The sequence below is a fragment of the Conger conger genome, chromosome 4, assembly GCF_963514075.1.
Source record: "Conger conger chromosome 4, fConCon1.1, whole genome shotgun sequence".
In the NCBI taxonomy this organism is placed as follows: Eukaryota; Metazoa; Chordata; class Actinopteri; order Anguilliformes; family Congridae; genus Conger; species Conger conger.
The window spans coordinates 13,728,466-13,755,014 of NC_083763.1; the positions used below are offsets into that span (position 1 = coordinate 13,728,466).

General features: G+C 48.3%; 1 protein-coding gene across 4 annotated transcripts in view; it reads left to right on the forward strand.

Annotated features, from left to right (window-relative positions):
* Positions 1-24,637, forward strand: part of acsbg2 (acyl-CoA synthetase bubblegum family member 2) — a 37,789-nt gene extending 13,152 nt beyond the window's left edge. For 3 of the 4 annotated variants that reach the window (XM_061237941.1, XM_061237939.1, XM_061237938.1), the window contains exons 2-15: positions 4,015-4,150; positions 5,588-5,712; positions 10,127-10,398; positions 12,633-12,721; positions 13,443-13,563; positions 13,868-13,948; positions 14,280-14,429; positions 15,389-15,565; positions 16,302-16,483; positions 16,951-17,196; positions 17,339-17,556; positions 18,266-18,405; positions 21,178-21,424; positions 21,657-24,637. In XM_061237941.1, coding sequence (XP_061093925.1) covers positions 4,038-4,150; positions 5,588-5,712; positions 10,127-10,398; positions 12,633-12,721; positions 13,443-13,563; positions 13,868-13,948; positions 14,280-14,429; positions 15,389-15,565; positions 16,302-16,483; positions 16,951-17,196; positions 17,339-17,556; positions 18,266-18,405; positions 21,178-21,424; positions 21,657-21,775 — 2,280 coding nt within the window. In that variant the 5' untranslated portion in view covers positions 4,015-4,037 and the 3' untranslated portion in view covers positions 21,776-24,637. Of the gene's footprint in view, positions 1-3,344; positions 3,508-4,014; positions 4,151-5,587; positions 5,713-10,126; positions 10,399-12,632; positions 12,722-13,442; positions 13,564-13,867; positions 13,949-14,279; positions 14,430-15,388; positions 15,566-16,301; positions 16,484-16,950; positions 17,197-17,338; positions 17,557-18,265; positions 18,406-21,177; positions 21,425-21,656 lie in introns of those variants that run through there. The other variant, XM_061237940.1, reaches the window with a different exon arrangement.
* The last annotated feature ends 1,912 nt before the right edge of the window (positions 24,638-26,549 follow it).

The window sequence follows — 26,549 nt, forward strand, 5'->3', positions numbered from 1 at the left end:
GCAGGCTGCTAAAAACATTCTGAATGTACTGTCTGAATGTACCAGCAGTGTTTTGCACGCGTGTTTACAAAAGGAATCGGTGAAGTAATTGGTTGCTGCAGACTCTGGGGTGTGGCTGCACTCCTCCGGGAGTGTCTTGATACCCAAGGGCATGAAACAAAACACACCTTGCTCAACGTCGAGAGATCTCAGTGAGCTGCTAATGAGTCGACATCGGATGTGCCAAATTAGGGTAGAGAAGAACACTGTCAGGACGGTGGACCTCCAGGAGCACGGTTGGGCTGGCCTGCACTTGGAGGAACGGCAGCCATTTCGGGAGGGGACTCCTGGACCTGGAGAAGGCCACTGTGTAGAGGTCGGGGTTGGGGGTGGTGGTGGTGGTGGTGGTGGTGGTGGTGGTGGGGGTGGGGTCGCTCTTCTAGTTCAGATGAGAAGCGTGACGTGCGGTTGCTAAGGTCACCGGGCGACGGATCGGACCGCCCTGCTCTCCGGCTTCAGCTTGCTTATTGGTGTTCAGTGAGGTGTGACATCACTACCCGCCTCAGGCCAAAGGTCCTCACGCCACCGAGGTCAGAAGAAACCGGAGGTTCTCAAAGCCGGAATCCAGCGCCCCCCCCCCATGAGCCTTTTGGCACCTCGGCCCAAGCCCCATCCCCGTGGTGGTTGGCTGCGCTTCAGTGCGAATCTAGTACGCCCAAACCGGCGTGGCGTTATTGTTGACACACAACTTCATGTCAAGTGAATATCAGTTCCGCGTCAATTCAAAGTAACAACTCGTGTTGATAGTCAACATATTCCTTGTTGGCAGTCAATCAATGGCTCTTAACTCACCCGTAATGTTGATGTCCTGTGAGGGAAAATGACTACGTTGATAGACAAGTCCATCCATTCATTATTTTAACCCGCTTATCCTGAACAGGGTCGCAGGGGGGCTGGAGCCTATCCCAGCATACGCTTGGGTGAAAGGCAGGAATACACCCTGGACAGGTCGCCAGTCCATCGCAGGGCACACGCACCATTTACTCACACCCACAGGGGATTTAGACTCTCCAGTCAGCCTAACCTGCATGTCTTTGGACTGTGGGAGGAAACCCACGCGAACATGGAGAGAACATGCAAACTCCGCACAGAGAGGCCCCGGCCGACCGGGATTCGAACCCAGGTCCTCCTTGCTCTGAGGCGGCAGTGCTACCCACTGCACCATCCGTGCTCCCCTGATAGACAAGTCATTTAGTTGAATGTTGTTGAGATTCACTTAACATTATTTCAGATATCCACATAGGCCTTTTATGTGCAGTAAGTAGTATGTTGGCATTCCGCTGAATATTTCAGGCTCAATTGATGTCTGTTTATTTAGTAGAGAGAGAGTTAGGAGACAGCAAATAAATAAATGAATAAATCCTGAAAGAGTCAGCTGACATGCAATTGACTTTAAATTTGCACTGAACTGATATAGAGGTGACGTTCGTAAGCTCAGGAGGTAAGAGCGGTCGTCTGGTTGTCGGAAGGTTGCCGGTTCAGTCCCCTGCCCTGGGTGTGTCGAGGTGACCCTGAGCAGCTAAACCCCAATTGCTCCCGATAAGCTGATTGGTACCTTGCATGGCAGCCTATTGCCAATGATGTGTGAGAACAGAGCACAACTATTGCCTATTGCCTTTCTTTACTTACCAGTATTTCCTGTTTGCATAGTTATTCATTCATATCCACACCTTGCTACTGAACATGCAGCTTCCCGGTCCTCTCAGAGGTCACTGACGTGCCTCTCTGGTTGCTGGGATTCAAGCCAGCCGTAGCTTTAATGGTGCTGTAAACACAGGGATTGTTTGTGTTTGTGTCATTACAGAGAATAGCGTGTCGTTGCTGTCCTCGCTGTAGCTAGCCGGGGTTCAGCGTTTTGATTGGTGGACTTGGCTGTTTGTGTCAACATGTTTGACGCAGGTCGGGTTGGGTTGGGTTAAACGGGGGTAGTACAATGTTGTGAGCGGTGGCTTGGCTGTGTTTGTGTCCGTGTGTTTGATGCGGGTTGGGATGAACAGGGATAGTTCAGTGTTGCGAATGCTGAGTGGGGTGACTGTTTATGATGCGTTTCCTGCGCTGATGATATCGAACCGGCAGGAAGCCCATCCTGGTTCTCAGTCTCGAATCATATTTGGTCAGCGTAGTCGTGGGTTCCACCTCCCACGCTGACAGAACCACTCCCCTTTCACATTAGCCAAATGGCATGAATTCTGTGTCTTCACCCACTGCACCACCACGCTAACCCCCTACCCCACACTGCGCTAGCCCCCTACGCCACCGCGCTAGCCACCGCGCTAACCCCCTACGCCACACCGCTAACCCCCTACGCCACCGCGCTAACCCCCTACGCCACACCGCTAACCCCCTACGCCACCGCGCTAACCACCTACGCCACCGCGCTAACCACCTACGCCACCGCGCTAACCACCTACGCCACCTCGCTAACCACCTCCGCCACACTGCTAACCCCCTACGCCACACCGCTAACCCCCTACGCCACACCGCTAACCCCCCACACGTCACCGCGCTAACCACCTCCGCCATGGCGCTAACCCTCTGCAGCACAGCGCTAACCCACTGCACTACCCTGACTCCTGGGTTGTTAATTGCGTTTGTAAACTATTTGTTTGGTTTCGTCGCTCAGAGCTGTTGCGTCTTAAACGAGTCTTGAAGAGAGAGCGTGTTTAATAATTGCAGCCCTCACAAGGATAAACATACGAGTGTGCTTTTAAAATCCAGTCTTTCAGGTCAGTTCTGATGAATAACATTGTTTCTTAATGCGCTTGTGGCGTCATTCTTCACCAGTCCCGTGACATAAAGGTTCTTTCTAAAGTTTGCAGTCGCTGGTTTCGATCTGGTCTACGCATTTGAAGTATGCTAGCTCATACTCGTGTGAGAAAAACACTTCTCGAGAACTTTGAAACTTGTCACCCAATATGCTATCAACCGAAAATGTACTAATGTACTGCAGGTAGAATTTTGTTAGAGTACTGGTGAAGTTATCTTTTAAGACAGTGGGCAATCTGCAAGGATTTGACTGCTGTCTAATGGGTTGAAGGGTTGAAGGTCCAGGGAGGATTTGATTGGCTGTTTGTTGAAAATGGTGCCAAGCGGGTGCCTATGGGAGGGTTCCCATGTTGCTGTTCTCTCACACTTGCGTTTCGGCCACACCCATCCCGAACCTCCGCTTGTCCTCGTGCCCCTGATGCGTGTAAAGGAGATGTTAGCTGCCAGCTGCGTCCCTTCGCAACAGTCACTGCTCGAAGGACCGAAGGATCAGTGTTGTTCTCCGGTGCTGTTTAATTAATCCTGCTAGGCACTGAGAGAGACAACTCTTGGAAAAACAGCGGGAACGAGAGAGATTTTTCGCCTTGGATGAATTCGAGGAAATTCAGAAGAAAGTACACATTGCGTTCACTATACTACAGAGCCAGCCGGCTGTAGGATTTTGGTGGTCTTAAACCGGAATAAGCCCGATTTGGACTGGGGGTGAGTGCTGGCAGGGTGGGGTTTGTTGTAGGCAATCGCAGGTCAGGGAACCAGTGCAATGTTATTATTAAAATTTTCAGAATGGCGTAAAAGAAGCTATATGCACCTTGTGAATACTGCACAAATAATGTATTTCAATTTTTCTATTTTTTTTTCTTTTTTTTTTTTCAAAGCTGAATTGTGCCCAGGGATGGCTGCGGCCTCTAAGCAACTGCATAGAGAGTTTATGCTAGCAGCTAGCAGCCAGCTCTGCTCTGGTTAATTTTAGCACTGAAATGACTGACTGATTTCTTAGTTCTCTTAGCAACTTCCCCTCTTCAGCAGCCTGACCTGTTCGCTGTGCGCGGCCTCTTCAGAGCGTTGGCTAAGTGTCGTTAGCGCTCCGGGCAAACAGAGAAAGGCTTTAATATGTTTGTGAACGTTCGCTAACGCTGGCTAATGTTCGCCTTGTTGAACGCGCGTCTCTGAATCTCTGCGTGTCTTCTCTGCCCCCCCCCCTCTCCGCAGTGACCTTGTGTGAACCCGTTGCTATGTCTGCTGCCGTCGTCATGGACCCCCCCGGAGGAGGCCTCCTGCAGTCCTGTGGCGCTGGGGACTTCTCCGCCTCCCTGGAGGACGTCACCCCGTCGGAGTCCGCCGCCAAGTACGCGCCCGACGCACGCGAACGCACACGCGAGCTGGCTGTCTGACACGCACATACACACACACGCACGCACACACACACACTCACTCACTCACTGTCTAACACGCACATACACACACACGCACACACACACTCACTCACTTTCTAACACGCACATACATACACACGCACACACACACTCACTCACTTTCTAACACGCACATACATACACACGCACGCACACACTCACTCACTTTCTAACACGCACATACATACACACGCACGCACACACTCACTCACTTTCTAACACGCACATACATACACACGCACACACACACTCACTCACTTTCTAACACGCACATACATACACACGCACACACACTCACTCACTTTCTAACACGCACATACATACACACGCACACACACACACACTCACTTTCTAACACGCACATACATACACATGCACGCACACACTCACTCACTTTCTAACACGCACATACATACATACGCACACACACATACACACTTGCTCACTTTCTAACACACAAACGCACTCTCTCACACAAATATACTCTGACTCACCCCTCTCTTGCTCTCCTACATGCACACACATCACTCTCTCGATCTCTCTCCCTTTCTCTCACACACACTTTCTCCTTAATCCATTCAGTCCTCTCTTTCTCTCAAACACACACTGGCTTTCTCTCACTCTCTTCATCTCTGCCTCGGTCTCTTTCTCTAACACACAAAATCTTTGGCTCTTCATCTTTCTCTGTCAGACACATTCTCTCTCTCTCTTTCTCTCCGTATCTCCCTCTCCCACACCCCTCACCCCCGTGTGACCTGGCTGAGTTCAGCCATGTGAGTTCAGCCTCTGCAGAGAGAGATTGGGTATATGTGGGAGGGGGCTGTTCTCACAGCACTGAGTCAACTGCAGGCACTTCCTGTGTGCCTACATCCTGTATGGGGTCATGCACAGTCCATGTGTTACCAGTGCCGGTGATGTCAGAGGTGCCTGAGGTGATGCATTGGGGCTGTCCCCCACACAGACACAGTCACACACACACACACACACACACACGCGCGCATTGAGAAAGGGCAGTAGGCCACTGTAGTTGTGTAACGGATACGGGTGAATGTGGCTCGTGGTGCAGCAGGTCAGCACCCGTAGCGGCACTGCAGGCTCCAGCTAGTCTCGTGTGCCTGTGCTTCTCCTCTCTGCTGCAAGACCGGAGTTACCCAAGACCTGGCTGCCTGGGGTTTCGGTTGTTCCCGGCACACGGGGATTTTCGGGAGTGAATCATCAGAATGTTCGTTATTTCAGTAGCGAATATTCTGGGTTGGTGTCATTTTCAGTAGCGAATATGATGTGGGTTTGTAATTTCAGTAGTGAATATTTAGGGCGTTTGTGTGGTTTCAGGGGTGTAATCGGAGGCTTTGTCCGAATTGTAATTTCAGTAGCGAGTCATCAGAAGAGGAGGTGTCCTGCGAGAGGGAGGAGGAAGTGAGTGCAGTTTCAGCCGCCCCCGCCCCCCTCCCCAGCGAGACCCCCGCCAGCGCAGGAGAAGTGCGGCTGCAGTCAGGTGAGTGTGCACGTGAGAGTGCACGTGAGAGTGCACGTGAGAGTGCACGTGAGTGTGCACGTGAGCGCAGCATGCGTGCAAAACGAGCGCCCTGTTCAAGGATGGAGGAGTTTGGCAGACGTGATTTAAGCCTCAACAAAACCGATTTTACAACCTCTTAAGGTGCATCCATAGACCCTGGGGGGAAAAAGGGTGCGTCAATTTTGATAAAACATTCCAAAAATGTTAGGCAGTGTTCTAGAACTCCAGTAATGATTGTGACATCAGCAATAGAATGTTCTTAACTGAACGTTCTAATCACGTAAAGGGTTCAATAATAAAAAAAATGTGGATGTCAATCGCATACATTTTTAACGTTAACGCGTGCAGTCGTTTACACATTTTGTAAATGTGTGCTGTCAGTTATCACAGCGATTTTATTTATTTTTTATTTTTCCTGGCGAGCTTGGAAAAGTGGCGAAATCCATATGTCAGTGATGCTGCTTCACCCCTGACTGTTGTGCATGTGATCACACCCTCGCATCTTGCCTGACCTCATTTCACAGGAAGTGGGAGGGCGGGTGAGGAAACGCGACATCGCATTTCCCGTGCTGAATTTCACCACAGTCTACTTCCTGTGCGCCCGAGAGCTGAGCATGCTCTGTCTGCTCGTGACCCCGTGACCTCACCTTTCCCGACATAGGAAGTGCTGTTATGGTTTTATTTTCAATCAAAAAGATTCTTCCAGACTTTGTGTAGAATTTCAATAAAGAGGATGAGGCAGAATCTTCCACAAATATCAGACTTTATTCTTCAATTGCGGCTCTTATAGACTTAAAGCTTTCAGTTACACACAGGTTTATCCCCTCCTAACATATATTTATTTTCCTCCCACCACAATGGTTTCGCAATACTTGATAAACATAGGTCGATGCTCATTGGTTGGCTCCAATTTGGCCAGTATTGCAGGGATCATTGTGGTTACAGGCCCTTAGAAACTCCTTTCAGACATTCTGGTGAATAGGTCATGGGTATTAAAAAACAAAACAAAAAAAACTCCAAAGTCCATTTTATCATCACATTTATCTTGATATAAGTGCATATTACCAATCGCATTGTCTATATTGATTGTCACATTAATATGGATATAGTTATATAGTGCCTCACATTTCAACATAATATTTCCGACAGTTTTAACAGTTTTAAGACTTTAACCCTTTAGATACCAGTAAAATGTTTCTCAATGAAAAAAAGCTATATTCAAAAATTCTTTATGCTCATTTTTAGGTAGTAAATGTTTAAAATTGGCTGTGACCTGCAAGTGTGTTTTCAAACTTCTCTTCTAAAGACCCAGAATCAGGAACTCCTGTGTCCCTGTTCTTCTTTAAGCTGAGAAAGTTTATTTTACGAGTGCCGGTTTCCTGTTTGTAGCCGTTTTATCTCACAGATAACTCTCTAATTAGCTCGTTAAAAGCCAATCTCGCTGTGACACCGAACGTTGGCCCCGGGCGGGAACCCGGGGGAGCGGGAAGTGTTGCGTCTCCTTCTCATCAGAACGGCGCCTGGCACAAGGCCTTGCGCAAAGAGCCAACTGTCCGTGGGAACTCGACCGAGGTTGGCGGTCCGGCGTGGTACGAGCGAACGCTGGAGGGAACTTATCTCTGACCCAGTGCCCTGGGTTGCACAGCCAGCGATGTTGCAGCACAGAACGCGTCCTTTTACCGGCTTGGCCGCCATTCAGGAACACCCCCCCCACCCCGTCTGTGTGGGCAGTGCTTCTGGAACGTTCTGCCCGCCGCCTGAACCTCCGCTCCTCGACCGGGGCCGGCCTGGCGTCCGAGTCACGTGACTTTGAGCGTCAGTGGAAAACAGCTGTCAGTCGAGGCTTTGTCACGATGTCCTGTTGATCTATCTTTACCCGGTAAACACGGCAACAGGGCAGAGGGCACGTCAGCGCGCACAGATTTATAAACGATTCTAGTGCCCTTGAACAAACGTGTGATTTAGTTGAGGCATTTGGAGGCCTACAAGGATTGAGAAACTGGGGGAATGTTTTGCCTGTCTTACGCTGGCACCGAGCGATAAAGACAAGTACTGTGGGCGTTCTGGGTAGGAACATGTGCCGAATGGCTCGGTTGTAATCACAGGTGTAAAATCAAAGGTTCAGAAAGTGAAAGTCAACAGCAGTGTTTTTGTTAGGATAACCCGGATTTTCTCATTAACACAACTCTACAACCAGGAGGTAGAACAAAGTGAAATTAAATCTGAGTTCACAGGAGAAAGAAACACAAGGCAGGACTTTCAGATCTCTGGGCCTTCCACCTCTGGTTGTCCTGTTCATATGGCAGGTTGTTAACGTTGTTTTTTGAAAGGGCATAATCGTTAGAGAGATGGGCCTGTAATTCCAAGGTGGTATGTGCAGTTCCCGGTCAAACCTTTGAGCGAGGTGCTTTAACCTCGTGCTTCGCTAAATACCGCGCAGTATAAATGGATTACACATAAAGGCTGTAACGCTAAACTGTGTAGGTCACTCTGGTTAAGAGCATCTGCTAAAAGCCAGAGTGTAAAATGTAAGACTAAAGCAGTTAGAGGTAAAAGCTAGGCTGTCCTGTCCCCTGACAGAGTTTACTCTTCTGAGGTTTCTTTTCCTCTCCTCTGAGTGTTTTTATTCCCGCTGGGGAAGTTTGAGGAACGCCGCTTGCTTTTTTGGGGGTTCAGGCCGATCCTGCCCCTGTTTCTCTGTGAAGTGCCTCTGACAGTTCTCTGTAAAAAGCGCGGTACAAATAAAATCGATTGACTTGATGTGATGTGTGGGAGAGTGTGCTGTGGGTTGAGGCTGTGCCTGGTGCTGTTCGGGGCTCAGTGAAAGGCGCCCCCCTCTGGCCGCGCAGCTGTATTGCCTGGTGTTGTGTGATTGGTCGGTTGCCAGTACATCATGCCACTGCAGTCAGCCTGGGGGGCAGAACCACACATTTAATTAATGTAAAGTTGGACTGTTTCCATAGCGTTGGGGCGGACACTTCTTAATTTCATGCGTCTTATGAATATTGTTGTCTGCGGTGCGGCCGAGTGGCATTTCATGTTCGTTACTGTAATAAGGAAGCAGAAAACCACTGTGACCACTACTGTACTGTACTTTTCCCGTCTTAATATCAGCAACTAATTCAGACCCAAGAAAGCAATCGAGGTGAATATGCAGTCAACTGCTTTAATTGATCAGTCGAGTGCCGAGCAACTGGGAAAAGCGGCGGGCGGCAGATTCCACAGAGGGAGCGGCCCCCGCCCTGCCCGCGACGAGACCGCACTTTCTCTTCTCTCGCATTCTTCTCCTCCTCCGTCACATTCCTGCTCCTCCGCTTATCTGCGGTTCCGCCGACTCGTGACATTCCCGACTTCCCCTCGGAATGACGGGAAGCGAACCGTGACAGGTAGAGGGCAAAGGGCCAGTTTCCCTGTGAGCCAGACACAGCCATCGGCAGCCTTTTTAAAGGAAACGGGTAGATCAACGGTGCCAGCGTGGTGTAATGGTTAGGGAAGCGGGTTAAATAAAGGTCGCTTGTTTGCTTCTCAGGTTGGGCACAGCCACTGTCAGGGTATGAAATACAGACCTGAAAATGGATAAATGCTGGTAACATTTTGGATTGAGGCTTGTAAGGTTTTTTGCACTAGCACTGCAGCTGTGTTGATGTTATTATGCAGTAATTAAAAGGTAGTGTGGCTGATGAAACATTGAAAATGAATGGTGATTTTTAGAATCAACAAGTCACTCTGGGTGAAAAGGTTAGCTTCATACCCTGCATTGTGCCTGTGCACCAGGTATTTACTGTTTCAGGTAAATATCGTGTATAAATGGATTGTGTGTTTCAGCCCTTTAAGGTGTGAGGTCACAAATGTTTTGAGTAGAATGTTCTTAACTCTCCCCATCCCTCCCTACCTCCCTGTGAACCTTAATTGTTGTCTCTGTGACTTGCTTTGTGTATCGGTATTTTTAGTTGGCTAGGTAAGCAGTGTTTGGATAGTTAACTTTGGTCACTTTTGCTCTGTTTGTTTGTTCAAAAAAAAAAAAAAAATGGCCCTTGTCCTTATCTTTGTTGTACAGGTAGCAGTTGAAATTGTACTTCCCTCTAGGGTCTTTCAGCGAACTTATCCCTGGTTATGGGTATGCACTTTGTTGAACATCGCTCTGGATAAGAGCGTCTGCCAAATGCCAATAATGTAATGGAATGTTAACTGAATGTTCTAATGCTGATGTCACAATCACCACTGGTACTTGAAAGCAATGGAATTCTAGAAAAAACAAAAACATTCCAAACCCTTCAAAGGGCTCAGAAGTGTAAGTTGCTCTAGATAAGAGTGCGTGTTAAATGCATGAGTGTGTAACTGCAATGTCTCAGTAGTGCTGACCCCCAGCCTGGTTCCCCCCTCTCTCGCGCAGGCTCTGTTCCGCGACCTGCTTCGCTGTCCCTGCCCTCCTCGGACGACCTGAAGCTGTGGACCGCCCGGGGCGACGGGGAGGTGAAGCTGCGCCTGTCTGAAACGGGCCCCGCCTCCGAGCCGCCCATCACCGTGCACCAGATGTTGACCTCCTCTGTGGAGCGCTTCGGGAAGTACAGCGCGCTGGGCTGGAAGGAGGGCGACCAGTGGAAGACCATCAACTACGAGGAGTACTACCAGCAGTGCAGGAGGGCAGCCAAGGGCTTCCTCAAGGTGAAGCCCCACACACTGCTCTCGCATATTAGAACCCCACACACACACACACACACACACACACACACACACAGGAGCCCTGATACACTGGAGCACCCACACACTGGAGCACCCACATGCTAGAACCCCCACACACTGAAACCCCCCCACACTCTTGAACCCCAATACACTAGAGCCCCCTCACACTGAACACCCATGCGGATCCAACATACGCTCCTGGCATTCACCTGGAAACCAGTACTAGCCAAGGCACTACCCTATGAGTTCAGCCATACAGGGATCTGGAACTCACACTCTGGAGAGGCACCCACAGTGTGTGCTGTCTATTGCGTTTCAGCCCTTGCTTGCGTCAGCTTAGCGTAGCTTCAGAGCTCACACACCCCGAACCTGATTGAAAGGGAACCGGAAGAACCTGCAGAACCTGTGGCCCCGCAGGCCTGGAGTTTAAGTTCATCGTTCATGGTGTGAGGAATACAAATAAAGCCTTGGGGAGGCATTTAAACGGCACTTAAATCTACTTCCCTCTAGGGTCTTTCAGCGCACTTGTCTGTGGTTATGGGTTTGCACTTTGTTGTAGGTCGCTCCAGATAAGAGCGTCTGCCAAATGCCTCTAATGTATTGGATTCGTTTTTTGATGACCAAAATGGTTTCTCTTTCTTGAAGTCTCATATTCTTGTGTATGGCTGGGGTAAGGGTTAGGGTAAGGGTTGTGGGTTATGTTCTGGAGATGGTGTTAGGGCTAGGGCTGGTGTTACTCGTTCTTTTTTGACGGCGAACATTTTCCACTGACGTGGCGATACACACCACCTTCCCCCTGTCGCTGAGGCATAAGAACCAAACATCCGTCGCCATGGCTACATGGTGATTCCGCTTTTACAGGAAAAACAACTCCGAAATATTTTTAAAAAGCGCCACTTCCCCTCCGGGCAGGGACTGTGGACGGTGCGTTTCCCCTTAAAGACAATATCTTCTCTCTCGCTGACTTCCCCCTTTTCATGAGCAAATTTTTATTCATATCTTATTTATACTTATATCACTTATTTCAACGAGAAACATCCGTACGTGTAACGGTTGCAACCATCCTTGCGGGTTAACACGACGTTGACATTTTATATCATCGTCCGGTTTCGGAAAAAATAAAGGGAAATCGAACATAAGAATATATGTAATAATAATTATCAACGGAAATAAACGAATCATGAAATGTATACTCATAATAATATTGATGTAGAATATATTTGTAGCCGCCATTTTGTCTTTATTTTTGGCCGCCAGACTTCCTCGTGTGCTTGACCTCGCGGCCGGAGCCTCTGTCCCCGGGGCCAGGGACCCGACGGGCGCGGCCCCGCTCCAGACCCCTGGCCCCCGGGGCCGCTGAGTGTTTACTGTGAGCCGGGGTGCCGGAGAGGGGGGAACAGAGCGGGGTATTGTGAAGCCGAACGGCACGGGGAGGGGAAGGGGGGGGATGGGACCCCCCCTGAGGGCCGACCCGTGGACCTAGCGTGTGGGCGCCTGCGTCCGTCCGAGTGCGTGTGCGCTGTGTGCTGAGACGGCCCTGTGACCCTCCAGACAAAGCCTCAGTGTTCCAGATGCGGCCCGGTAGCTGCTGAGTGGGGTCTGTGAGTCTGCGTTTGGCCCCGTTTCCAGTAGCGACAGGGATCGAGTGTTTCTGCACATTGTTGTTAGCGCTAGTGTCCTGACATTGGACTCGTCTCTTGGTAGTGAGAGTGAAGGGGGTGCTCCTGTATGTTAGCGTTAGCCTCCGGATTTTGACTCTGTTTTTTTGTAGCGATAGCGATGGGACTTTTCCTGTATGCTTGTGTTAGCAGCCTGACATTGGCCTTTTTTCATGCTAGCGTTCGTGATTGGGGTGTCCTTGTTTGTTGGGGTTAGTGTCCTGATGTCGGCGCTGTTTCCGGTCGCAGTAATGATGGGGTGTCTGTGTACACTGCTGTTAGAGTTAGCGTTAGCGTCCCTCTTTCCAGTACCAATGGTAATGGGAGAGGTACTTGGAGCGCTGCTGTACTTAGTAATAGGCGCGATGGTAATAGTAGTGTTGCTGTGCATTAGCGTTAGCGTGTGACCTCTGACCTGTTTCCAGTAACAATAGTAATGGTACAGTTGCTGCCCATTAGCGTTCGCGTGTGACCTCTGCCCTGTTTCCAGTAACAATAGGAATAGTAGAGTTGCTGTGCCTTAGCGTTAGCATCCTAAAGTCGGCCCTGTTTCCACAGTTGGGTCTGGAGCGGTATCACGGCGTGGGAATCCTGGGCTTCAACTCCGCCGAGTGGTTCATCGCTGACGTCGCCGCCATCCTCGCAGGGTGAGTGCGCCCCCCCCCTCCTCCCGTCCCCTCTCAGGTCCCCCTGACTCATCGCTGTGACACACAGCACACCTAAAGCGCTTCAAGCCTTCAGGAACCATTAAAACGCCGTGCTAATCAAATTCATTCCAAAAAACTGCTCATTGAAATGCTTATGGTTTAACCCTTTAGGGCGTGTGAGGTCACGTGATTGGAATGTTCTTCACCGAACATTCTAATGCTGATGTCACAGTCAGCGTCACACTGGTGTTAAGAACACATAAGAGAAAAAGCGGAAGAGAAAAGCATTTCAAAGCATTTGGGTAAATTTAATTATACATTACAACGTTGCTAAGTGAGACATTGTATTCCAAATATCAGTGTTCAGAACCAAATTGCTGGTTAAGAATGTTCCTTTGAAAGTTGAAGCTAGTATGTCCTGGAGTGTTTCAGAATTTTACCAGCATGTGAAAGCTCTCCCCCAAGGCTGTACTTGACCCAGATATGCTAACCCAGAACCGTGGGCCCTTATGTAGGCCATTGTGGAACATAATGACCGTGTGGGCAGGTAGCCGTGCTAGCCGTAGCGATGGAAAACAGCACAGTGCTTGCTGCTTTTTCTGAGTGCCAGAAAACCCTAAAAAGGGGCAAATTACCAAACGACCAATGTAGGATAGGTGTGTAACCGTGGAAACCGCGCACTCAACCCTCTCCCCCCCCCCCTCTCTCTCCCCGATCCCAGCGGGTTCGCGGTGGGCATCTACACCACCAACTCCCCCGAGGCCTGCCAGTACGTGGCAGAGAACTGCCAGGCCAACATCCTGGTGGTGGAGAACCACAAACAGCTGCAGAAGATCCTGCAGGTGAGGGAACGCCCGAGAACTCGCCGCAAAGAAACGACCGACCGGGGCTGAATATCGCCAAATAAGGCAAAAAGCCTGCTTATGAGAGGCGACGCCAAAGTTTGACTCATATCAGGATTTTCCAATGGGGTCATACAGTTTCGCTTGTCAAGGAAAAAGTAAACCAATAGTCTCAGTGCGAGACAAAGGCGTTTAAAAGAGTCTGTTTTACAGTGCTTAATCTGTGCTTAAGTCAGAGATACTGTATACATGGCTTTGTGTGGCTAATTTGTCCTCTGTGCCTTTGTGTGACTGTGTTTTCTAGGTGCAAGACAAGTTGCCTAACTTGAAAGCCATTATCCAGTACAAAGAGGCACTGAAGGAAAAGAGGCCTAATCTGTTCACGGTAGGTGTGGGATTGAAAGTGTACTAAACGTGCTGCTACAGGAAACCACTTTTTAATATTTTCCCATTCAGTTTTTTAATGAATGGTTTTGTTGTTTCCCGTAGTAACCCTGTGTCCTGATATCCAACACTGCTATTTAAGTCACGGTGTTTGGTTGCATTAAAGCACTGCTCCCTCCTCAGATTTTTCTGTGGTTACAGGTGTGCGTGTGTGCGTGTGTGCGTGTGTGTGTGCATGTGTACATACGGTTTATAGACTGTACAGAGCCACTTCCTAAGCCATTTGTCTCCGCGTTCTTTCCTGCCGTGGCTAACCTGTTGTCTATGGCCAGTGGGCGGAGTTCATGGAGATGGGCAACGAGGTTCCTGACTCCCAGCTGGATGACATCATCGCCAGCCAGAAGCCCAACCAGTGCTGCACCCTGATCTACACGTCTGGCACCACGGGCCAACCCAAGGGCGTGATGCTCAGCCACGACAACGTGAGTGTGGCCTGTCGGCCAATCAGAGCGAGGAAGGCCCCCGTCAGACCTGGGATGAGCGTGTGTGATTGGTAGAGACCTTAAGGCCTCGGTGTAGACTCATTTGGATTTATAAGCGTACGGTTCCGAACGTGAAAGAGGAATTGTTATCAGTTCTGTTCTGTCCGTTTGCAGGAAATAGATTTACAGATTTACATTTGATATTGAAAGTGGGTTCAAAAATGTTTGTAGTTTTGAAAGGCAGCCTGGATTGTTCTTGCAGGTACAGCCCTGTTTGAGTAGCAGTAGTTTTCTGTTTGTCCCCCTGTTGGAGTGTGTGTTGTATTTGTGTAATTACAGCCCTATGTCCTTCTGTTGGAGCATGTGTGTTGTATTTGCTGTGTAATTACAGCCCCATGTCCTTCTGTTGGTGTGTGTTGTATTTGCTGTGTAATTACAGCCCCATGTCCTTCTGTTGGAGCGTGTGTGTTGCGTTTGTTGGAGCATGTGTGTTGTGTGTGTTGGAGCATGTGTGTTGTGTTTGTTGGAGCATATGTGTTGTATTTGCTGTGTAATTACAGCCCCATGTCCTGTTGGAGCATGTGTGTTGTGTGTGTTGTACATGTTGTGTAATTGTAGCCCCATGTCTCTCCTGGCAGTTGACCTGGACAACTTTCGGCACGACCCGTAACGTGCGTCGGACCTCGACCAAGAGTAGCAGTAGTTCTGGGCCCTGTTTGTCCCTCTGTTAGAGCGTGTGTTGTAGCAGTAGTTTTAAGCCGTGTTTGTGTTGTATTTGTGTAATTGTAGCCCTGTGTCTCTGTTGGAGCATGCGTGTTATATTTGTTGTGTAATTGTAGCCCCGTGTCTCTCTGTTGGAGCACGCGTGTGTGTTGTAGCGGTAGTTCTCAGTGTTGTTTGTTGGAGCATGTGTGTGTTGTATTTGTTGTGTAATTGTAGCCCCGTGTCCCTCCCTGCAGTTGACCTGGACCGCGTTCGGCACGGTGCGTAACGTGCGTCTGACCGACGCGACCGAGAGCCAAGAGGTGGTGGTGAGCTACCTACCCCTCAGCCACATCGCCGCGCAGATGATCGACATCTGGATCACCATGAAGGTCGGGGGAGTCACCTACTTCGCACAGCCGGACGCCCTGAAGGTGAGGGGAGCGGACTCCATTTCCCATGATCCTATGGGCAGGAATTGTAGTTTTGTTTTCTCAATTTCCTGTTTTGCCACTTTGAAAGCTGATTGGCTGAAAACGATGTTCAGCGGTAGGGCTGAATGCTAGCAGCCCCGCAAACTTTGAGGGTTGGAAAATCAGAATTTGCTGGTAAATCATTAGCGTAAGAGTAATATTAAGCAAGATTTGGGCAACCAAGTGAGGCGCGGCGTGTTGCGTGTTGATGGAAAAGGTGCGTTGCTGGCTCTGTTAAATATCCCCAGCCATTTTGGCCACCTTGAGCCTTCACCAGTTGACATGTGGCCCTGCAGCCATCCCATGTCCTGTACCACACCCCTGTCCCCTGTCCTGTACCACACACACCTTCACTACTGCCCTCCTAATGAGATTAAAATTAAAGCAAGTCTGTAATCCAGTTATGGGGGGGATTAAAGAGAGCCTTACTGAGCATGTTCATGTGATACAGCGTGGGAACTAGGCTACCACACGTCTCTCTCTCGCGCACACACACACACATATACACACACGCACACACACACACATCATAGATGTGGCAACACACCCCCAGACACAAGAAAACGGGGAATGTGCTCACTTATGTACATCTTATGTTTGTGTGCTGTGCCAGGAATGGACATCCTAGAAGGTCGATCGTTCGTGTATGTGTGTGCCCCATGTCTAATCTGTGTGCGTGTGTGTGTGTGTGTCTCAGGGCTCGCTGGCGAACACGCTGAGGGAGGTGCGCCCCACGGCGTTCATGGGCGTGCCGCGGGTATGGGAGAAGATGCAGGAGAAGATGAAGTCGGTCGGGGCCAAGTCCTCCACCGTGCGCAGGAAGGTGGCCGCCTGGGCCAAGGACGTGGGACTCAGCACCAACCTAAACCGCATGCAGAGGTACGCAGGCCCACCGCCGGGCATGATGGGAAGAGGGGGGCGGGGAGACGGTGGGGCATGATGGGAACAGGTCACATGTCAGGAGAGACTGGGGCATGATGGGAGCAGGTCACATGTCAGGAGAGGCCATGGGGCATGATGGGAACAGGTCACATGTCAGGAGAGACTGGGCCATGATGGAAGCAGGTCACATGTCAGGAGAGACTGGGGCATGATGGGAACAGGTCACATGTCAGGAGAGGCCATGGGGCATGATGGGAGCAGGTCACATCTCAGGAGAGGCCATGGGGCATGATGGGAGCAGGTCACATGTCAGGAGAGACTGGGGCATGATGGGAGCAGGTCACATGTCAGGAGAGGCCATGGGGCACGCTGTGAATAGGTTGCACGTCAGGATGGAAGCATCATGGGATTGGGTCATGCATGCTGACACTCTCTCACCCTCTCTCTCTTTTTCTGCACTCCAGAAACGGGGCGACCGAGGCCAGGGCACCGCTGAACTACAGGCTGGCGAAGAAGCTGGTGTTCCGGAAGGTCCGGAAGGCCCTGGGCCTGGACCGCTGCACCAAGTGCTACACGGGCGCCGCCCCCATCACCAAGGATACGCTGGAGTTCTTCCTCAGCCTGGACATCCCCGTGTACGAGCTGTACGGCATGTCTGAGAGCACCGGCCCCCACACCATCTCTCTGCCCGAATCCTTCCGCCTCACCAGGTACTATATACACACTCACACACTCTCACACACTCTCACACACACACACACACTCTCTCTCACACACTCACACACTCTCTCACACACACACACACACACACAGCTCTGAGGATCACTAACAGCAGTCCCTGTGCCCCTGCAGCTGTGGGAAGGTGATCCCCGGGTGCGAGACGAAGATCTTCCGGCCGGACGAGGAGGGGAACGGGGAGATCTGCTTCTGGGGCCGCCACGTCTTCATGGGCTACCTCAACATGCCCGACAAGACCGAGGAGGCGCTGGACTCGGACGGCTGGCTGCACTCCGGGGACCTGGGCAAGCACGACGAGCAGGACTTCCTGTTCATCACCGGCCGCATCAAAGGTGAGCGCGTAGGTCAGACACACGCAGACACACACACACACACACACACGCATGCACACGCATGCACACACACACACACACACACACCTGCATACACACGCACACACACACCTGCATACACACACACACACACACACACACCTGCATGCACACACTTATATGCGTACATGCACACATACACACACCCACACACACACACACACACACACCTGCATGCACACACACACACACACACACGCATGCACACATACACACACACACACACACCTGCATACACACACACACTCACACACACACACACACACGCATACACCTGCATACACACACACACACGCACACACACACCTGCATACACACACACACTCACACACGCACACACACACCTGCATACACACACACATATGCGTACACGCACACACATCTCTCCACCCTCTAGGAGATCGGTGCGCCTTTATCTCTGATCTGTGCAGTTGTGTTGGTGTTGTAAATCATTTTGGATAAGATACTCTTATCTCCAGACGCTAGGAATGTCATGTTATGCAACGTAATGCAGCGTGAAGTAATGTTATGTAATTAAATTTATGAAATGCAGGTTAATGCCTCCAGAGCCGAAGAGAACGGCTGCTAGCCAGGAGAACTGACTGCCTGTGACTCCCTCAGCCTAACGTATGTGTCTGTGTCTGTGTCTGTGTCTGTGTCTGTGTGGCAGAGCTGATCATCACTGCCGGAGGAGAGAACATTCCGCCGGTGCCCATCGAGGATGCGGTGAAGGAGGCGGTGCCGCTGATCAGTAACGCCATGCTGATCGGGGACAAGAGGAAGTTCCTCTCCATGCTGCTCACCATCAAGGTGAGCGGTCTCTGTCCCTGTGGGGAGCTGTCCAAGTCTTGTGTGTGTGTGTGTGTGTGTCTGCATCTGCCTGAGTCTGTCCAAGTCTGTGTCCCTGTGTGTGTGTCTCTGCCAAGTCTGTGTGTGTGTGTGTCTCTGCCAAGTCTGAGTGTGTGTCTGCATCTGCCTGAGTCTGTCCAAGTCTGTGTCCCAGTGTGTGCGCCTCCAAGCATGTCTCAGTCTGTGTGTCTGCCATCCAGGTCTATGTCCCAGTCAGTCCTTGTGTGTGTGTCTGTCCAGGTCTGAGTGTGTCTGTCTGCGTCTGCCTGAGTCTGTCCAAGTCTGTGTCCCTGTGTGTGTGTCTCTGCCAAGTCTGTGTGTCTGTCTGCGTCTGCCTGAGTCTGTCCAAGTCTGTGTCCCAGTGTGTGTGTCTCTGCCAAGTCTGTGTGTGTGTGTGTGTGTCTGCATCTGCCTGAGTCTGTCCAAGTCTGTGTCCCAGTGTGTGCGCCTCCAAGCATGTCTCAGTCTGTGTGTCTGCCTGCCAAGTCTATGTCCCAGTCAGTCCTTGTGTGCGTCTGTCCAGGTCTGTGTCCATCTGCATTTTACCAGGTCAATGTATGAGATGTCCAACTCTGCCTCTGTCTGAGTCCATTTCTAAAGCCAAACCTCTTTCTGACTGACATGGTTTATAAAGTAGGGAAATGACACTCCGTCTAATCTCCCTTGTCTTGTCCTGACCTAGATTAGTATTACTAATAATAATACTATGAATCGTCTAATCTCTAAAAGGGCACTGTATCCCAGAAGCCAGGGCTGGTGATTCTGCGCTGTCAAACCAGTTTCAGACTTTGTCCTAAACTCCAGACGCAATCTGCGATCTGCACGGTCAGATGGGACACTGCAAACAGGCTTCGACTGTGTAAACCTGTTATCGCCACCCAGACCAGATAAACGCGGGCTGGGGGTTAGGGTCAGAGTGATCGCTCCGTCTTTGTGTATCTTCCACCTGTGTACATTTTAAGGTTGCGATAATCTGCATTGTGACCATGGAGATGCGGTTTATCACCCAAACAACCGTAAACTATAGATAGCTAGTGTTAAAACAAATTACATGCCCAGTGAAGCATTACTGCTCTGAGTGTATACTACAGGTCTCTGGTTTTTATGAACTATTTATAGGTATTATGACTTTAATTGTTTTATAAGAGCTTATTAAACTGTATTAAACATATAAGGCCAGTTTCACAGACAAAGATTAAGCTGAGTCTACATCCTATTATTAATGTAAATTCTCACACTCATTTTAGTCCTAGGATTAAGCTTAATCTGTCTGTGAAACCGGCCCATCGTGGCTTAGTTTTGGGTACTAGTGTGTCATTTGTGTCATCTACAGGTATCTTTTTGCTGTGTATTGGGCCCTAGATTTCACACTAAGATCAAGTCATCTTGGCCTCATTTTTCACTTTTAAACAATTATGGCAAATTGATAGAACATGGTATCAGAGGCTATCGCTAATGGCCAGCTGGATCTATAGACTGGGAATATAACCGTTGTTATCTTGGAAAGCTCTAGAGCACAGGTGTCAAACTCCAGTCCTGGAGGGCTGCAGGGTCTGCAGGTTTTCGGGTTGTTCTCAGAACCTGCGGTGCGTTTAAGTCATTGGCTAAAGAATCGACACTCCTTGTGCTGGAGGCCTTGATTGACAGCTGATTGAAAGGAAACCTCAAAAACCAGCAGATACTGCGGCCCCTTCGGGTTTCAGTTTGACACCCCTGCTCTAGAGCTATTTAGGATTTAGCCAACGGCATCCATAATGAATTATTACCATACAGATTAAGACGATTGCTATCTTCATTTTTCTCAGCCTTTGTAAAAATAGAGGCTGCGAAAATAGTATCTGTTCCTTAGCGCTTGCTGGCGAAGGGTGTCGTTTACAGTTCAGAGAATCCACCCAGTTAAGTATATCCCTGAGAGTTGACCACGATTTAAATGTAGAATTTGGGCAGAGCGCCATCTGCAGGCAAAGACTGTACTGCACACGTATATTTGGAGCAACTTGAAACTGATGAAAGGAGTCGAGTACCTACTGCCATCTTGTGGACAGTTTCAATGTGGAAGTCAATATTTGTTGAACTCATGTCAACAGGGAACCTTTTCAAAATAATTTCACACTAAACAATGAAAAATGTGTAATATGTTAGTTAGTTAGTTAATGCAGAACTATGTATATATATTGGCTTTAGTATAGAGCAGTGCACTTCAGATTCTTAACTGAACATTCTACTGATGTCATCTGATCACTACTGGTAAGCAATGGAGTTCGAGAACACTGACTTACGGCTTTGAAAAAAACATTAAAAACTGAAATGGTGAATGAGTGTTATGAGTGCGTTGCTCTGTGTGGGTACTGGATGGCCCTGCTTTATTTGGTGTTAATCTGTGTCCTGGGAGGCCCTGTGTTATTTGGTGTTAATCTGTGTCCTGGGAGGCCCTGTGTTGCTCTGTGTGCGTACTGGGAGGCCCTGTGTTGCTCTGTGTGCGTACTGGGAGGCCCTGTGTTGCTCTGTGTGCGTACTGGGAGGCCCTGTGTTGCTCTGTGTGCGTACTAGGAGGCCCTGTGTTGCTCTGTGTGGGTACTGGGAGGCCCTGCGTTGCTCTGTGTGGGTACTGGGAGGCCCTGTGTTGCTCTGTGTGGGTACTGGGAGGCCCTGTGTTGCTCTGTGTGGGTACTGGGAGGCCCTGTGTTTCTGTGTGCACCCCGGGCGGCCCTGTGACCCTCCGTCCTCCCGCAGTGCGAGGTGAACCCGGACTCGGGCGCCCCGGAGGACGAGCTGACGGACGAGGCTCTGAGCGTGTGCCAGCGGCTGGGCAGCAGCTCCACACGCGTGTCGGAGATCGCGGGCGGGCGCGACCGCGCCGTGCACGCCGCCATCCAGGAGGGCATCAAGCGCGTCAACGAGGCGTCCACCTCCAACGCCCAGCGCATCCAGAAGTGGACCGTGCTGGAGAGGGACTTCTCCATCCCGGGAGGGGAGCTTGGTGAGCAGGGGGGGTGGCGGGGACAGGGGCTCAGAGGGGTGGGGGGGGTCCGAGGCGGACGGGGTTTCAGACCCGAGGTGGAGGTGGTTGTGGATGGGGTTTCACCAATGGGTGGGGTTTCACAGGGGGGTGGAGTCTCAGTGTTGAGTTAAAATGTTGGGACTTCTAGTGCGCTGTCTGACTCTCTCTCTCTCTCTCTCTCCCCCTCTCCATCTCCCTCTCTCTCTTTCAGGCCCTACCATGAAGCTAAAGAGGCCGGTGGTCATGAAGATGTACAAAGAGCAGATTGAGAATTTCTACAAAGAAGTTGCGACCCCCAGCACCCCTGACAACCCCCTGCCCCCTAAATAAGAGTGTGACAATAGTGTCTCCACTCCCTTTCACAGGACAGGGACAAAGGGCGCACACACACACACACGCACAAGCGCACACACACACACACACACACACACACACACACACACACTCACACTCAGACTCACACGTTCACACCACTCACACAGGCAAACCACTTTGTTCAAACAACTTGCCACAATCTTTGTGTGGTTCCCGTTTAAAATTGAACCATTTTCCTGGAATCTTTCTGCTTGTATAAACTGATTTATTTTTATTTTTGTTTACATTTGTGGATGTCATAAAAAACAATGAGTTGGCGCATCCATGGAAACGGCAAAGATCTGTTTTTAAAGATGCTGCTATAAGCAAATTATTATTATTATAATAACTATTATTGAGATGAAGTTCAATAAGATGTAAAAGGGCTTTGTAGTTTGTAATCCCGTGTTATTTCATGCAAGCGTGCTTTAAAACCCGAAAAGACAGCTAAAAGGTTCATCTTAAATACAGTAATGGTCTAGGACCTAGAAGAAGAATTGTTTTGTTTTATGATTTTTGTGACATTTATTTATTTTTAATTTGCCAAAGTTTTGAGTGTCCCCAAAGGCTGCTGTGCACTCGGAAATCATGGTTTTCTTTTGAAAGCTCATCGATTTTTATTTTATTTTATCATTAATATTATTTTATTTTTTTAAACCAGCAAATGGTGAATGGGTGCAAAAATAGTGCGGCTTTGACAATGATTTTGTCAAAGTCTCATACAGAAGACCAGGTCAAGACGAGTGATTCTACAGGGAAAAATGTAAAACATATCATTGTGTTATTTATTGTTGTTGGACATTCGCTTTGTTTTGTGTTTGGTCTGGTTTCAGTGGTGTGAAATCTGGAAGAAAGAAAAAAAAACCTAGGCCTTGTTGTAGCCCTTGACTAATCTAAACGTCGCTGTGTGCAATATCGAGCTGTCCTTTCGCACTCTGAAAGCCCTCAGGCGCTGAAGGAAAATGAAGGTCCCGTTTTATCTTAGGGCTAAAAGGCCTGTTTGGCACTTGCACTCTGGGAAGGAACATGCGCAGATCTCTTTCTCGTACATTCCCACTGAAACCACGCCGCTGATATTCAAGCCATAATACGTCAGATTCATCGTGCGTTCGTGAACAAGGAATTTTCTGTGTATTTAATTTCTTTTTCTTTTTTTGTGTGTGTGTTCTATTTGATTATCCGATTTGCCTGTCACTTGAATGTTTTTTTTTTTTGTTTTTTTTTTTGGAATGGTTCATTTTGGGTGTAAAATTGCTGGGGAAACGTTTTTTTGTGTGTGTAATGTTGTATATATATTTTATCCGTGGTCTTATTTGACATTATTTTGTAGCATAAGGTGTTTGTGAATTGTAAGGTTCATGAGTGTCTCGTGTGTCTCGTGAGACGCATAGACCCACCGCTAACGCCGCCTCGCCTCGAAATGGCAGTTTCCGCATGAAGTGACCAGCGCTTATCCGATACAAGATACAGCTCAATAGCCCTACTCAATACTCGGCTCAATTGTCCCGTTTTGCCCTAATGTTCTTATCGGTGAATGAATTTGATCATATGCGAAATGTAATTCGTGGAATTTATCATCAGTTTGTGTGTATATTAAAGTGTGACTGATGTTGTGCGTGCTGTAAATGTATTCAAAAGCTGGCGAGTGCACCTGGGAACGGAAAACATTGATCTAACTTGCACTGATTTTCCTCTCAAACGGGGAGGTTAGCCGAATGTCTCTGTCCGCGTTTATATTTTACCCACGTTTGCCGCGTTCTTGCTGGTATTCTGCGCGAGGATATTGATCTAGTTCCCTATATTTCCCCCAGTTTTCATCGTTCGATGCGTAGCTCTGGTTTATAAACGGGGGAGCTTCAGGGTTTCAACCTTCCAATATTTCTGACAGGATTTATGAACTTAGTTCCATAGTCTCGTTAGACGTTTTTCCAACTTAGTTTCAGGGCTTAATTCATCCAGAGGGACAGTATAATTTTGATCATAGGTAATAGGCTATGTCGAAATACTTGAATTAAAAATTATAATAAAAACACCTTGTCGTGGATATGTACGCTGTCCAAAGAATTCATTGACATGTCTCTGTTCGTCGACTTAACTCTTTCGTCCATACGAACCTGAATAAATCTTTCATAGAAATGACCAAATACTATAGTTACGGGAGAGGAAGGCTTTCGTACAACCGAAAATGAGCGGCATTATTAGGTGTTATTATTCGGATCGTGAAAACGAACTTTCCCAGTGTTTGGGCAGGAAATATCTGTAGGCGGAGAAACTAGAATATTTTCTTCCAGAGTGGAACCTGCGACCAGATGCACTCGCAACTGATCCGCAGCGTTCCAAACTAGCCTTGGGATGTACGTGTGGACAAACTGCTTTTTTTATAGATGTTTTTTTTTTCCCCCACTTCAATTTTTCTGGAGAAATGATGGTGAAACCATGTTACGTTCTTTCCCCCCTTCGTTAATGAAGTTTTGTTCTCGTTTACATATTGAGTACTACATAAATGTTAGTTTCATAAACAGTTCAGTGGTTCTCAAACCTCTCCTCAACTAATAGTTGCATCAGGTGTGGTTGAGGTGGAACACATAAAGGCGGAGGTTTGGGAACCACTGGCCAAGATGAAGGGTAGGCACCACCGAACGCGAGAGCGGTACTGGTTTTACCGGACTCTAAACCTTTGAATTTGAAGGCACATTTTTGTTTTGTGGGAGTGGACATTTCAAGAATCGCCCCCATTGTCAATATGCAGAGCTGTTTTAAAAGGGTGAATTGAAGGGATAATTGTGTCTGTATCTATGCCGTGTGTGCTGAAATGAGAAATAAATGTATATTACCCTACTGGCCTTTCCTTATTTTTCTTTTAGCGATTTAAAGAAATTCAATGAACTGGAGAGACTACATATGCTAAATGTATGACTATGTCCTTGCTTGTCATTTACAGTCTGGGTTCCCCCACCGAAATTGCCAATATGTATACCCTTTGCAGCAATTACCATACACCCGTCTGTATTTCTAGGTCACACGTTTGCCTGGCTTGTAGCCGATAATGTTGACATTTATGGCTTCCACATTGATTCCACAACAATTAATCACCGGATAGCGAGTGTCCTGTAATTCAAAATGTAATTCCCCCCCTCAAAACGCACCATATAGTTGAATAGCCCTGACTATTAAGACCAAAATAATCCTCAAAAATGATACATTTGCCTTTTAAAAAGTAATGGAAGATGCAACTGATGCGATAACCCTGCACAATGACGATAGAGCGAATAATAAGGGCAAAATCTCTTTCCACACTGGGAACTTCTGGCATCTGAGTGACCTCAATGTGACCCCTCCTGTATTTTTTATGAACAGCACATGATACAAATCTGAAGAGCACAAAAAATGCACGCACAGAAACATTACAGTAATCAATGACTTTATTAATAATACGATTTTAAAACGAACAAAAAAAAAAAAGAAATAAAATGACCAAAAAAAAAAAAAAAATCGCCCTTGTTACAACTTGCATTATATGGCCACATGGTGGCGTTGTATGCCAAGTTAATATATACCCAATCGAATTCAGTTTCTGCTCTTTCGGCCTACAGGTGGATTTACCCACATTAATTCAAAAACGTTTCAGCCCCTAACAACCCAGTAAATACAGCCAGCCCCCCCACCCCACCCCCCATCACAGACACGTACCACAACCACAGTCAAGAGGAAGATACCTCCCTTCACGATTCCACATTCCTAACAGTATCTGGAGAAGGACAAAGAAAGACCACCTGAATGTTTTTTTTTGTCTTTTTCCACCCCATTTTAATTACACATAGTAGATTAGTCTACCTTTTTATTATTTTACAATTATATATAATATATTTTCTTAAACAAACGACTCCCATACCGTTTTCATTTCCTGTGCCGTTTCGGATTTCTTTTCCGTGATGAGCTCGGACATGACTTTAAAAGGGACAGTTCGCTTTCTAGAGGTTCTGGATATTGTTTTATTTTTCGGGTATGTTTTCAATTGGCCCAGACGGTTGCTGTGCGCGATGAAGGACATTTTAGATACTCGCAGAAGTTCCTGACGAGCTGCTACAATAGCGGGTATTATTGTAAGTGTATTTCGTTGCTTTAGACCACAAACCACCAAGACACCCAGCACTGTAAAATCTGTAGGTTATCAGAAACAGCTGTACGTATCGAAATATATAATTAATCGCACACAAAAACCGTCTGGACCAAATGAAGAACACACTAAAACTCACATATTTAAAATAACTTCAGAAAGTATCCCTTTTAACGATAGTCCCCCAGAAACACCGTGCAAAGGAGGTGAATAAATTGTTCGTCCTTGGGCTTTGTAGCCATACTTCACAGAGTACGGACAATTACAACGCTACCACATACTTTGAGTAAAAACACTCAAATATCATTAGGACGCACACAAACAAAACTTTTCAGTGAAAAATCACAACTCGCTGTCGTCTTCTCAATATACGTTTTCAAGATGATAACGACATCACTTCCTTAAAAATGTACATGGCCCCCTATCCCCGACCCCCTTCCCCCCCAATACCAGTTCCACCGTGTCCTACTGCAACCGTGAATTTGCACAATACAATGGGCCTGTGTCCGCAATGCAAAACTGGACCTGAACAAAAACAAAACTGAGTCATGATCTTCCGTTTGTAATTGTGACAAAAATATGCCAATAAAATAAGACAATTAAATAAGAATAAAAAAACAAAAAAAGGTTGGC